Below are 12,208 nucleotides of genomic sequence, written 5' to 3' on the forward strand. Positions count from 1 at the left end.
TAATTTTCTGTCTACCAGTCCTATCATAAACCCGTGATTCACAAGAAATACTAAAGGAATTTAGATTATCATTAAGGAATTCTATCCTAGTCTTCTAAGGTTAAGATACGGTTAGTGCCCCCTAAAACTTACCATATGAATAATCAACGCATTGTCAAACTCTTAGATTTACGATATGACAATGTACACAATATTGCCTCAACTCGAAGCAAAAAAAAAAAACCGGTTTTTTTTCAAAAACACAAGTTTTATGACCGTTGCGTCATATATGAATGTAGAGTGACAGTCATTAAATTTTAATAAAAAAGAAACAAAATTACAAAAAAAAGGAGATGGATAAATGATATGTGGTAGGCCCTTTTCGCTCGCCAGACGTGTAATAATGTCTATGCATGATTCACCCTATGTCTGAGGTGTTTATTGGAAGGATTAAAGTGTGCCACCTAACATGCACAGAAGACATGGCCAATACATCTTGTCTCATGGCGAAGTCACGTTGAAATATGCATTTAATTACATCGCCAATCTTGGTAAGGTTGGTGGAGTTAATCATTTACCTCAAACCACTGAAAAAATGAGAAAATACCAGTTACATCTGTAAGGTTTTTTTCCTCACACTGTTTAATATTTAAGTTTTGTAACAATAACTGATACATGCCCAAATCAAGGATGATATTGCCATTCAACCCAACGCAACAATAACAAAATCGGGTATTATATTTAAGCATCACGAGAACACGACGACGATGATAGGCCATGTGATGTTTTTATCATAATGATAATATTTTAAGGATTTCTACTTCCTGATGATATATTAAAAAAAATAAAACTTCACTCGCTGTTTTTTTAGGGCGAAGGGGCCAAAAAAATATGGTAATTGCAAAATAATTGTTGCAAGCTAATAACAAAGACGTGTTCAAAAATACACAAGCGTACTGCAATTAATAAAGCTAGTGATCCAAATCAACCCATTTTTTAGTTGCACTTTCCATACAGTGAGATATACCTACGCGTATTATTATACATGTACATTTATTGCATGATTATGAGGGAAATATGTATTTCCCAAGGGCAATATATTGAGGTATAATACATATATAATAAAAAATATATATTGATGTTAATTACATGTCTAATCGAACATCTTGTTACACCAATTGTGTAACATTATGATTCCGAATATGGACCAAACTTGCTTATATAGCAGTTAAACTACGCACACCCCCATTATATGGCTTTCCCAAAAGCGAAGTACATTTCCGAACGCGGAGGACACTGCCGACGCGGAGCATTAGTAAATTTCCAAGATTAAACGTTCCAATAAAATGTTTACTTCAAATTTCTTTTGGGTCTTAATCATAAAGAGATGATTTCCCTTGTAAATGCTACAAAATTATATTAAATCAAGCATTACTTTTTTTTTCCGATTTTGGTGTTTAAACTTCGAAATTGTCAATTGATTTGGAAACAATTAATCTAAGCAACAAGCATTGCCATTTCAACACAATTTCATCAAATACAAATCTGTCAAAATAAAAAAAATCTACAATGTCTTTGTTTCTCGTCAATATCTTAACTTTGTATTGAATATGAGCGTTTGAAGGGAACAGGCTAGATAAAGATCGGATTGTCCAAAGGCGGATGCTGGTTCTGCTGAACTTGAGGAATACGCTGAAATGGAACGGACTAAACGCGGAGGAAAGTTTTGTTGATAATGTCCACACTTAAGATTTTTTGCCTTTCATTCCTTTCATACAGTTCGTATTATATTTTTATTTAAGTCTTAAAATAGTTTATTTAGTTATCTATGTACCATTTGTACTAATTGACAGTAAAAGGGAAAGGCATGGAAACGTTTCACTCAATTCATAAAAAAATCCTTTTTTTCTAGAAATTAATTCAAACTTTTCCTGGGACATATTTGGTAGACATATCAGCTATTGTCACGAAAAAAGGACCGTTCACATCATACTTAAAAGTGACGATTTGTACAAAATGTGACTTATACTGAGGTGAACCAAGCTGTATAAAATCGGCATGGAGTACCGATCAGACCCAACCTAACAACAGAATAAACCCCAACTAAACCCTGGGTTTACTTTTGGGGTTTACTTTTTGAAAATTTGGGTCCACTCGGGGTTTACTTTGGGTTTACTTGGAAATTGTATTTGAGGTCAACTGTACGCACTGAAGTGTGGAATAGACCCGTATTTTATCTTACCATCCTACTGCCTGTAATTCCTGTCCCTTGAATATTCCGAATACACAGTTAGCATCTGTTTTCAGGGGTATATTTCTGACAGGATTTACTCTCTGTGTCCACTCTGGGTTTACTCTGGGTCCACTCTAGAAAACCTGGAGTAAACCCAGAAAGTAAACCCAGGGTTTAGTTGGGGTTTACTTTCTGTTAGGTTGGGTCTGATTGGTACTGTATTTTATCATTTGTAACGCCCATATATCATCGAGAAAATAACATAGAATAGATGCATGCAACTATTTTTACGGTATTATTGTCAGTTAAAGATATACAATTCAAAAGACATAATAGATCATTGCATCGAAAATACAATGTGTACAGCAGGTCACGTGATACATGTACTCACATCGTCAGTGGTTGCTTGATGTCGCAACCTCTAAATATAGAATGTCGAAAAAAAAATTAAAATATAGAAAACTTCGAGTTAACAAAATAACCTAGAAACGTTGTTTACACAAATCAACAAAAATACACGAATGTGTAATTCCATCAAACATTGCAACAGATCATCTCGGTGCATTAAAGCGATATGGGTTGCCATATCACCTAAACATGGCACCTAGTTATGGCAACTCCAAATACATGTACCAGTACTTTGCAAATACTGTGGAATTGGTGGTGGCTCAATTATCATGGTATTCGTGTGTAGCCCAACCCCACAAAACATCCCTGACGAAAACGAACTTAGAAAGTGTTATAATTGTTACATTGTATTGGAACTGAAAAGAAACCCACCCACAAAATTATTTACCTAAGAATAAACAAAAATCCCACATTCCACCAAATTGCCCCCCCCCCCCCCCTCCCCCTCGAATTAAAATGATTCCACGGAAGATCTTGGATGTGCATTTTCTATATACATCTCCTTTTCCTCTTCTAGTACAAAATACCTATGGAAAGCAATTGGGATCCCCTATTCGGCTTTCCATTCAAAAGTTATTAATAAAAGGATGTGCGATTCTTTAAAATGTTTCCAGCAGAATACATTTTATATATTTACACACTGAGTAAAACTGCAAACGGGCTACAGATGGTAAACATGTGACATGGAACAGACATTCAAAACCACAGACAGGTACAAACTCAGACATATAATTGCTTCGGTGCCTTTTCTTTGATATTTTTATTGCTATATGTATGTTTAAACACATGTTTGAAGGGAACAGGGTCGATAAAAATTAGATTATCTGAATAAGATTTTACTTACTAGATGTAGAACAAGAAGCATACACTCTTAGAACGCGGAGCTTTGTATTGCGGTCTGAAGCCTCAAGGCGTGTTGTGTTCCAGGAATTCTTGCCAACCTTGTTTCGTTCTACTTTCACCATCCGTCGCCACGTTGACATTGGGCGTTCTCTCTCCCTCCCTCCTTCACCCTAGAGCCACAGCACAGTCATCTGCTGGATCTTTTCTTAATATGTGGCCGATCCAGTTCCATCTCCTTATCCTGATATCTCCACTGGTGCTAGCTGTTTCTGCCATCTCCAGTACAGTCAGGTTTGATATGTGCTGTTTCCATCTGACCTTAGGGACCATTAGGCATTTTGTCTGGAAGGAGTTAATCTTCTTTTCCTCTGTTTTCGTGAGGTTACACGTCTCACATCCATATAAAAATACGGAGAGGACCAGGATTTTGAAAAGAGAGACTTTAATCTCTCTGCTGATGTTTGTAACCTTCTAAATATTGTCTAGCCTCCTGAAGGATGCACAGGCCATTGCTATCCTCTTCTTAATGTCGGCTCTGCCTCCGCTGTCCGTGATGTTATTGGCGCCCAGGTACATGAAGCTGTCCACCCCCTCAACTTCACTGTTCCTGACATTAAGGCTGGCTTCTCTCTTACTGTTGACCTTCAGCACCTTGCATTTCTTGGCATTGCGCTTCAAACCAACCTTAGCTGAGTTGTCTTCCAGCTTTGTTGTCTTGTACTGGAGATGGTTCATAGTAGATGACAGCAAAGACACGTCGTCCGCGGACTCGAGGTCTTCATTAATGGTGAAGTCTCATTGAATTCCGGTTTATTCTTCTTTGACTGTCTGTTGCATCACCCAGTCTATTATCAAAAGGAACAAGAATCCTGACATGAAGCAGCCTTGCTTTACGCCGGTCATAGCAGGAAAAGGGGCTGTGGTCTCATTGTCTTTAATTTCAGAAAATTGGAAGTCTTCGTAAAGTGATTTGCCCATTTGGATCATTTTATTTGGTATAACTTACTTTCTCGTGATGATCCAAAGACTGTCTCTGTGCACTGAGTCGAAGGCCTGCTCAAAATCAACGAAGTGACTATATACATAGTAGCATTCCACTCACTGGCCTAGCTGCTTTAGGATATTTCTTAAGATGAACATCTGGTCGACAGTCCCTCTATCTATTCGGAAACCCGTCTGTTATTTTCTTAATGTGCGGTCTACGCCGACCTGTCTTTTAATACAAACCACACACAAACAAAATTGTCCTCCATTTCCAACGGTTCTTCGTCGGAAGATTCAGAAGTACAATCATTGGATATCAAAGTCCCCATGTCTTTTCTGCTTAGTTTAAGGGTAAGATAAGGGACGGATTGAGATCTGATTTAGATATATTGGGTGAGGCTTTTACTCCTGCGACATGGGACTGTAATGTTATCTTTAAAGGGTATCTTCCTCTTCATATTTGGAACTGAACTGATTTGTTCAATTCAAGTTCTACAGGAACAGAGATGATACGTCGAATCCATCAAGCGAGGCTTTTCTCTTGCGACATGGGTTTGTTTTGTTACCTTTCGAAATCAATTAATTTAAGACCCATTTCTTTATATTGATATCTTAAAAGATGGTTGACACAATAAGAAAATATGTATGTGTTAAGTTTGATTTAAGAAAATTTTAAAACATGTTTTATGGAAAATCAATCGTAAATTCCATACAATGTGATTGAATTATAAAAGCAATATCTGATTTTAAACTAACTTAAACTAGTTGAGGACGAAGAATTCACAACAAATAAATATATATGATGATTAAGGAAAAGCTAAATAAATAAATTATTAAATGATATTGCATTCAAAATTCTTTTGTTGTCAGAGCAAAATAAAATGGCTTTACTAACTTCAATTATTTTTTTATATGAATAAGTTAATACACTGTTTCTAAATGAAAGTATCGATGACGAAATGAAGAAAAACCAATTTTGTTTCAAATGAAACCTTTTTTTTATTTCAAGAGAATTTTTCCGTATGTCGAGTTCACATTGAGAAGTATCATGGATTCTTTGCGATTGTATGACATTATGTTTAATAATATAATCCCAGCTTAAAAATTTGTTATTAATGCGTAGACAACAAACGGAAACATGTTTCAGAAGCAGAATTGGAATTTGATCACAACTAATCTATTCGAGCATAACCAGGTTCTCTTTGACTACGTTAGAAATAGAAATTTATTTCCATCTTTAAATAGTGTAAAACATCATGACTGTAAATGTGGAATTGTAAGCTGTTCTGTGTAACAACAAGTCTTTTTTCTTATTGGCTAGGAATGTGTAAGTGTCTTGATATTAATATTAACAATGCGAACGTTTGAAAGGCGTTTAGTGAACGCCTTTTAAGCCTACGTAATATATAAGAGCAAAATGACAACTAGACACCCATTGTTTGCTTTCAGTCACAGCTCACGCTTGAAACAAGACATAAGTATCCCGTGCGACTTCATCTAAAGACAAGAAAAGGAGGAATTTTCTGTTCTGCAAAATCGAACAGCTGCATCAAAATTTATTGCGGTTGTGTTTTAACCGAGAAGGGAACTGGTGGTCTCAAATCTTCATCTCAATAATTATCCGTGTTTGGAAACCCTTCGTTACCGCGACAGCAGGTAAAATTTACCGTTTTTGAAATTCAATTTGAATATCAATGAAAATGAAAGCAATCATAGTCATAGATTCGACGCAGAATACTTTATAATTATTTTGGTATATTTTTTTTCAGTGCATGCTTGGATTCGTTTGCAGATTAATTTGTGTTTTAAAATACGAAACAAAACAAAATTTAAAAAAGTATGCAATTCTAGACTCGCCTAGACTAATCGGCTTTATAATTATTTCGGAAATTTTTTTTCTGTGCATGCTTGGATAGCGGCAATTTTAAAAGCTTTGGATTTGTCCTATAGCATTCAGTGTGCAAGCATATTCGTTTGCAGTTTAGTATGCATTATGCAATAATCTAAGATACAAAACAAAAAACATGAGTAAAATAGTAATAGAAAAAAACAGCAAAAAGCGGATAATAAAGAGTTTATTTGTGCGAAAAAGAAATATGACAGAATACTGTTATTCATCCACCATAATTGGTAAACTATGAATTTCTAATAAAAAAGCTAGACAAGTCTATTTCTCTTGTAATACTGGATTTTATTGATTAAGCTATTCTGGTCTGTTTAAAGAAATGACGTCATACAATAGTTATTAGTAACGTATGGGTAGGGTATGCAATTCTAGATTCGCCTAGACAAATTAATTTTCTCAGTTTGCAGGTGGTTGATGTAACGCAATAAATCTAGGCTTTTGGTTTCCATGGTTTATTTAATGTTATTAATGCATAGTGTGAATAACGTTATATCTGTAAAAATGTCATTTTGTTTTTATTAGAATTTTAGAAAATTTAAACATGAAACTCATTGACACATATTCAAAATTATAAGATTTTGCAGACATACTATTAGAACCTTATTAAAATCAAATAATTTGGTCTTTTTTAATGTTTATATTATTTTTCTGTATTTTTGTCTCTTTAGAATGAAGAAGCTTTCAAACAGCTCTGCCAATAGAAAATGTTACAAAAGTCATCCAAACAGACGCACAAAATCAAAAGCCCACGCTATAGCTCGGCGTTTTGATGGAAGCGACCGTTCACAGTAAGTTGATGGAAATGAGTTGATAATTAACATAAATTACTGTACACAGGATTCTTTTGCCCTGTGTTTTGTTTCATACCCTCTACCATTGTTAACGGTTCCGCAACGTCTTGAGTTCGCCCAGATGCAGTGTGTTAAGAAAGAAATAATTTGAGACATTTGAATTCGCCCAGTGTTAGATTTGCCTGCTGACGACGTAGAAGAAAGGAGCAATTTAAATTGGAGGCAAAGTTCTCCTTGTATACAGCATATTTTTGAATTTTTAATGATCCTTAAATTGTATTTATAACAGAATTACCAATTAAGCGCTGAATATTAAGTAAATTCTATTTAGTAAAAAAGAAAATAATTTCTTAGTACGCTGTTTTCACTTAAACTTCAGGTTCCTATGGTCTAAGTACTTTTCAATATTTACATTTTTTAAATATAGTTTATCTTGACTTGTTTGATGAGTAGAATGAATTATGGATTTTAAAAAAGTATGATTAAACAATAGTTACTTTGTTTACATTTTAGACGTTCTTTATTATCCAGCGACGCCTCCAACAGTAGGAGACAGAGTACGTATACAAGCATCTACTGATGCTGAATATGATTAAACTTATGATCGTGAGCATTTGTCAATAAATTTTTGTTGCTATCAACTAAAATGAGAGGGTTGTAAAAAATTCTTTTTTAAAATTGAATATTTCAATTCAAGTTTGTCAATTGTTGGTGCTTTTATCCAGGAGAATTCTCGTCGGGAGGATCACTTGAAAAGAATGACCAGGGAACTCAATCAGAAATATCAATGGCAGATGGAACCCTTTGGTACATGTTTCCATTGTGTAAGTTCAAAACACTACGCGTATCAATCAAGGTTTTTTTGTTTGTTTGTTTTTTTTAGGGGGGAGGGGGGCTAGATGCAGAGGCGAGTAATATTGTGTAACTATATCAATTTTTTTTATCTATCTTATTATTTAGTTTAAATTAAATGTTGAGTAACTAAAGGTGTTAAACTGTAAAACATTAATCTAAATTACAGCACAAACTCTATTAACACGATTTTTAACCGGGTTTTCCAACGAAAAAATCCGGTTATTAAAATGGCGGGCGGGCGGGCGGCTGCCAAAAGGGTACCCTCATTGTACGGATAACTCCTCCTACAGTTCTCAAGATAGGAATTGTTCTTTTGCAGATCAATTGTACATATATCAGAGGTGTGCATATTGCTAGGATTTTAAATTCTGATAATTTATCGAAAAAATACCAGCTTTTGAACTTACGCATTTTTTGGCAAAATATTGCATATAGGGTACCCTCATTGAACGGATAACTCCTCCTACAGTTCTCAAGATAGGAAGTTGTTCTTTTGCAGATTAATTGTACATATATCAGAGGTGTGCATATTGCTAGGATTTTGATTTCTGATTATTTATGAAAAAAATACTAGCTTTTGAACTTAGTCATTTTTTGGCAAAATGTTGCATATAGGGTACTCCATTTCACTGGATACGGGTTGACATGGATTATGGATACAGTTCACATAAAAGAAAACCCGGTTTGCTGTCACATTGACAGCATTTCACTTGTTCATTATTATGGTTGTAAATTTGTTAAATATTTATTGAATAAAAATTTATTTAATTAAAGAACAGCCACTATTAACACGATTTTCAATATTACAGTTTTTTTATTACAATTCTATTAGGTCCTTTTGATTGGAGTTCCTCGGACACGGCGTCATTTCCGGATTTTCCTCACTGTAACAATTTGGACATCAACTTATTGCTACAAGGTTTTTGGCATCATTAACTGACCTAAAATACACTTTTGCTTTTATCACAGACGAATTGAAGAAGTGGAAAATGTTAAGATTTCTAAATAGACATAATAGATATTTTTTCTTAGCAGCTTACTGATTGGCTAAAACCAAACATTCTAAGAAAAATAACATGTTATTATCACCCAAACGTAACGTAAAGGTGAACATAATTGATTTTTTCTACTTTGCTATAATTGTTTATCATTAGAGTAATGAAATTCTCACTGGTTTCGGCAATGATTTTAGCCTGGTGTTCAGAAACTAAAAAATAAAGGTGATGAAATAACAACGAATTTATTATGTTTATATTATTTTGTGACTGGATCATACAATAAAACTATTATTGTATTTGATAAAACAATTATTGTTTTGGCTTTTTATCAGTACAAAAGATCGTATGGACCTTAATAAACTTATCATAACTATGTCATTATATTGCATAAACACATTAAGAAGTGTTAAAAGATATATCTTATCAACCTAAAACATCATAACTATGTAATTATATTGCATAAACACATAACGGAGTTTAAATAAATATATAAAAATTATGATTTATCAATTTATCGACCTAAAAAAGAAACATAACTATATAATTAGTTTATTGCATAAACACATAAGAAGTGTAAATAGATATTTAATTTATATGATTTATCATATCGATATATAAAAATATATAAAAAAAACATCTTAAAAGTGTTATTATATTGAATAAATACATAAAGAAGTGTAAATGAATGTATAAATGAAATGATTGTTTTAACAGTTGGCACATATACTAGAATATTCTATATTTCCTTACTTAAAGCATTCCAATCTCAATGGGACCCTACCACAGAACAAGACATGAAACCGATGGCCGAGCATCTAGAAGAACTCAAAGCAAGGATTCAGAGTAAGAATGTTCTCTTATAAACGAATATATTGCTTACATTAACATTGCCCGATGCCTATATGTAATTTATTAGTGTAATATATTTACATAATTAAAGATGTTCAATTCAAATCAAATCAATGAAATGCATTGGTAAATTCGTTTAGCATTGCAACGGTTTAAAAAAAATGTTATTTTCTTGGATAAAAAAATTAAAAGTGTATATGCTTTGCATGTATATAAGACTATATCTCGATACTTTGTATATCTCGAGAAACAAACTTTAAAAGCGTTTATACTCATAAATAAAATGAAAATTGAGAAAAACAAATGTATAAATAATAGAAAAACCAAAACAAATATAAAAATGAAAAATATGGAAGACATTAATTTTTTAAATACGTTTAGTGTGTCGTGACTAAATAAGATGAGTTTTATCGTTTATGAAGTTCTTATCACAATGTACTAATCCATTTGAGTAAATTATATTTCAATTTCGTACTGGTAAGTACTTATTGTTTTTTTTCCCACAGAATGGCTTAAAGACAATGAATGAAAAGCAGTCCTTTCTTCTCCTGCAATTGTTTCTCTAATTTTGAACAAGTTACAGGGATAACGCAACAGATAAAAAGTTTTTGTGGGTTGATATTATCTTTACTTTATGTATTCAATGAATTGATGATCATAAGCTATTTGATATTTTAAAAGGAAATGTTAATGCGATTTACTAACTTCTAGATCAATTAAAATTTTCAATAATATGTGTTTGGGTTTCAAAAAAGGTCATTTTTTCATTTGTGTTTAGATGTGTTTACATGGTGTTATTGTTGTTGTTGTGCATAAATTGTATTTTTTATTCTTAATTACCTTCTTTTTAATTGTTTAATTCACTTTACAAAAGTAAAAAAAATGAAAAGTAGGTTTTGAAATAGAAGAAAATATTGCTTTTAGTTAAATGATATTTTGTTATGTCCATGAATCTGTAGGTGTATAAGAGTTCATAAGTTATACTTATCAATCAAAATGTGAAGTAATTGAAATGGACAATAATAATGATTATAATAGCAATGTACATGAAATTGAAGATGTTTTGACAGCCAATCTTATTGTACACAAAAAATAAATATAGTCTCAAAAATAATTCTTTGCTTTTTATTGACTTGAAGCAATTTAAAAAACTTTCGTTATATCAGCTATTTGCGTTGTTTGCTTCTTAGAAAGGGGTGAATGCTTTTAACAAAATAAAAATACCAAACTATTGTACTTACAAACTGTCAACATATCATATGGATTTTTTTTTCGAACATAAAACGGAACATAAAGACATTGTATTTTCAAAATCATCAAGCAATATCAGATAAGACAATCAAAACCTTTATTTTTAAATAATATTTTGATATCCAAAATACAACCGACACTTTTAATTTGGACTGGACATGTAACGTGCAATAATTTAATTCTGAGTGTAACACCTAATTTGATTGGCTATACAAGTTTATATACATGTGTATATCGTATATATATGACTAAACCTGCCTACTTCAAAATACGACTTGTGTGCAAAATGTGTTAATTCGCTTGACGTTAGTATACGTTTAAATCTTGTACAAATTAACGTTATTAAAATTAAATATTAAATAATTGGCCTTATTTTCTGAATTTAGTCGTAGAAAACTCAATAAGAAATGAATATAATTAATTTTTTAAATTATGGTATACGGTATATTTTTAACATAAATCTGGACAGTTTATACTTTCATTATAAAATAAATGAAATCGATAGCAGATTTTACTTTTAAAAATGGTCTATGGAACAACGAGAAAACATTATGCTGAAAGTATCTTAAAACATTGATTTTAAATTCGTATTGTATTTTTAAACTATGATCAAACTTAATAAATGGATTACGCCAAAGTGAAATTTGTACATCTTCTATGTAAAATGATTACAAAGAGCATACATATATAATGATCCCTCATCCGAGCATAATTTTAGGGATGTGAAGGATAAGATACATTATATGTAATGAGCCTTAGGCTCAGTAGGGTATTATATAACTTGGTTTTCTTTTGTAGCATAACTTTTGAGTTGTTCATTTCAAATACGTTAAAAACATGAGATAATTATTGAGCTATCGCATTGATATTAGCACCTAGAGTCCCGTTATTAGATTAAATACCAATGTGACAATTGGAATAACTTTTTGAATAATTTTTTTTTCAATTGGTTTAAGTTTCAACTTGGAAATATGCATACTAGCTTTTAACCATCATCCTTCAGTGTATTTGTTACCAAAACTTGCTTCCCAGTTCTAAATGGATGCGTTTGTTTCAACTAAATAATAAATGTGTAGATTAAGTCTTCTATAAAAATTATCAACATTGTTTA

General features: G+C 32.4%; 1 protein-coding gene across 1 annotated transcript; it reads left to right on the forward strand.

The window, feature by feature from the left end:
- The first annotated feature begins 5,903 nt into the window (after positions 1–5,903).
- LOC128163784 (uncharacterized) lies at positions 5,904–10,944 on the forward strand. Its single transcript, XM_052827447.1, has 7 exons — positions 5,904–6,103; positions 7,022–7,141; positions 7,658–7,701; positions 7,870–7,968; positions 8,832–8,918; positions 9,754–9,840; positions 10,353–10,944. Exons 2-7 carry the CDS (start codon positions 7,023–7,025, stop codon positions 10,373–10,375), a joined length of 459 nt encoding a protein of 152 aa, XP_052683407.1. The 5' UTR covers positions 5,904–6,103; position 7,022; the 3' UTR covers positions 10,376–10,944.
- Positions 10,945–12,208: the final 1,264 nt, after the last annotated feature.

This window comes from Crassostrea angulata, chromosome 9, assembly GCF_025612915.1.
Source record: "Crassostrea angulata isolate pt1a10 chromosome 9, ASM2561291v2, whole genome shotgun sequence".
Classification (NCBI taxonomy): Eukaryota; Metazoa; Mollusca; class Bivalvia; order Ostreida; family Ostreidae; genus Magallana; species Magallana angulata.

Coding starts and splice junctions, on each gene's coding strand:
- LOC128163784 (XM_052827447.1), top strand. CDS start 7,023: ATGAAGAAGCTTTCAAACAGCTCTGCCAATAGAAAATGTTACAAAAGT. Junction 7,142..7,657: donor GATGGAAGCGACCGTTCACA/GTAAGTTGATGG, acceptor TTTACATTTTAG/ACGTTCTTTATTATCCAGCG. Junction 9,841..10,352: donor ACTCAAAGCAAGGATTCAGA/GTAAGAATGTTC, acceptor TTTTTCCCACAG/AATGGCTTAAAGACAATGAA.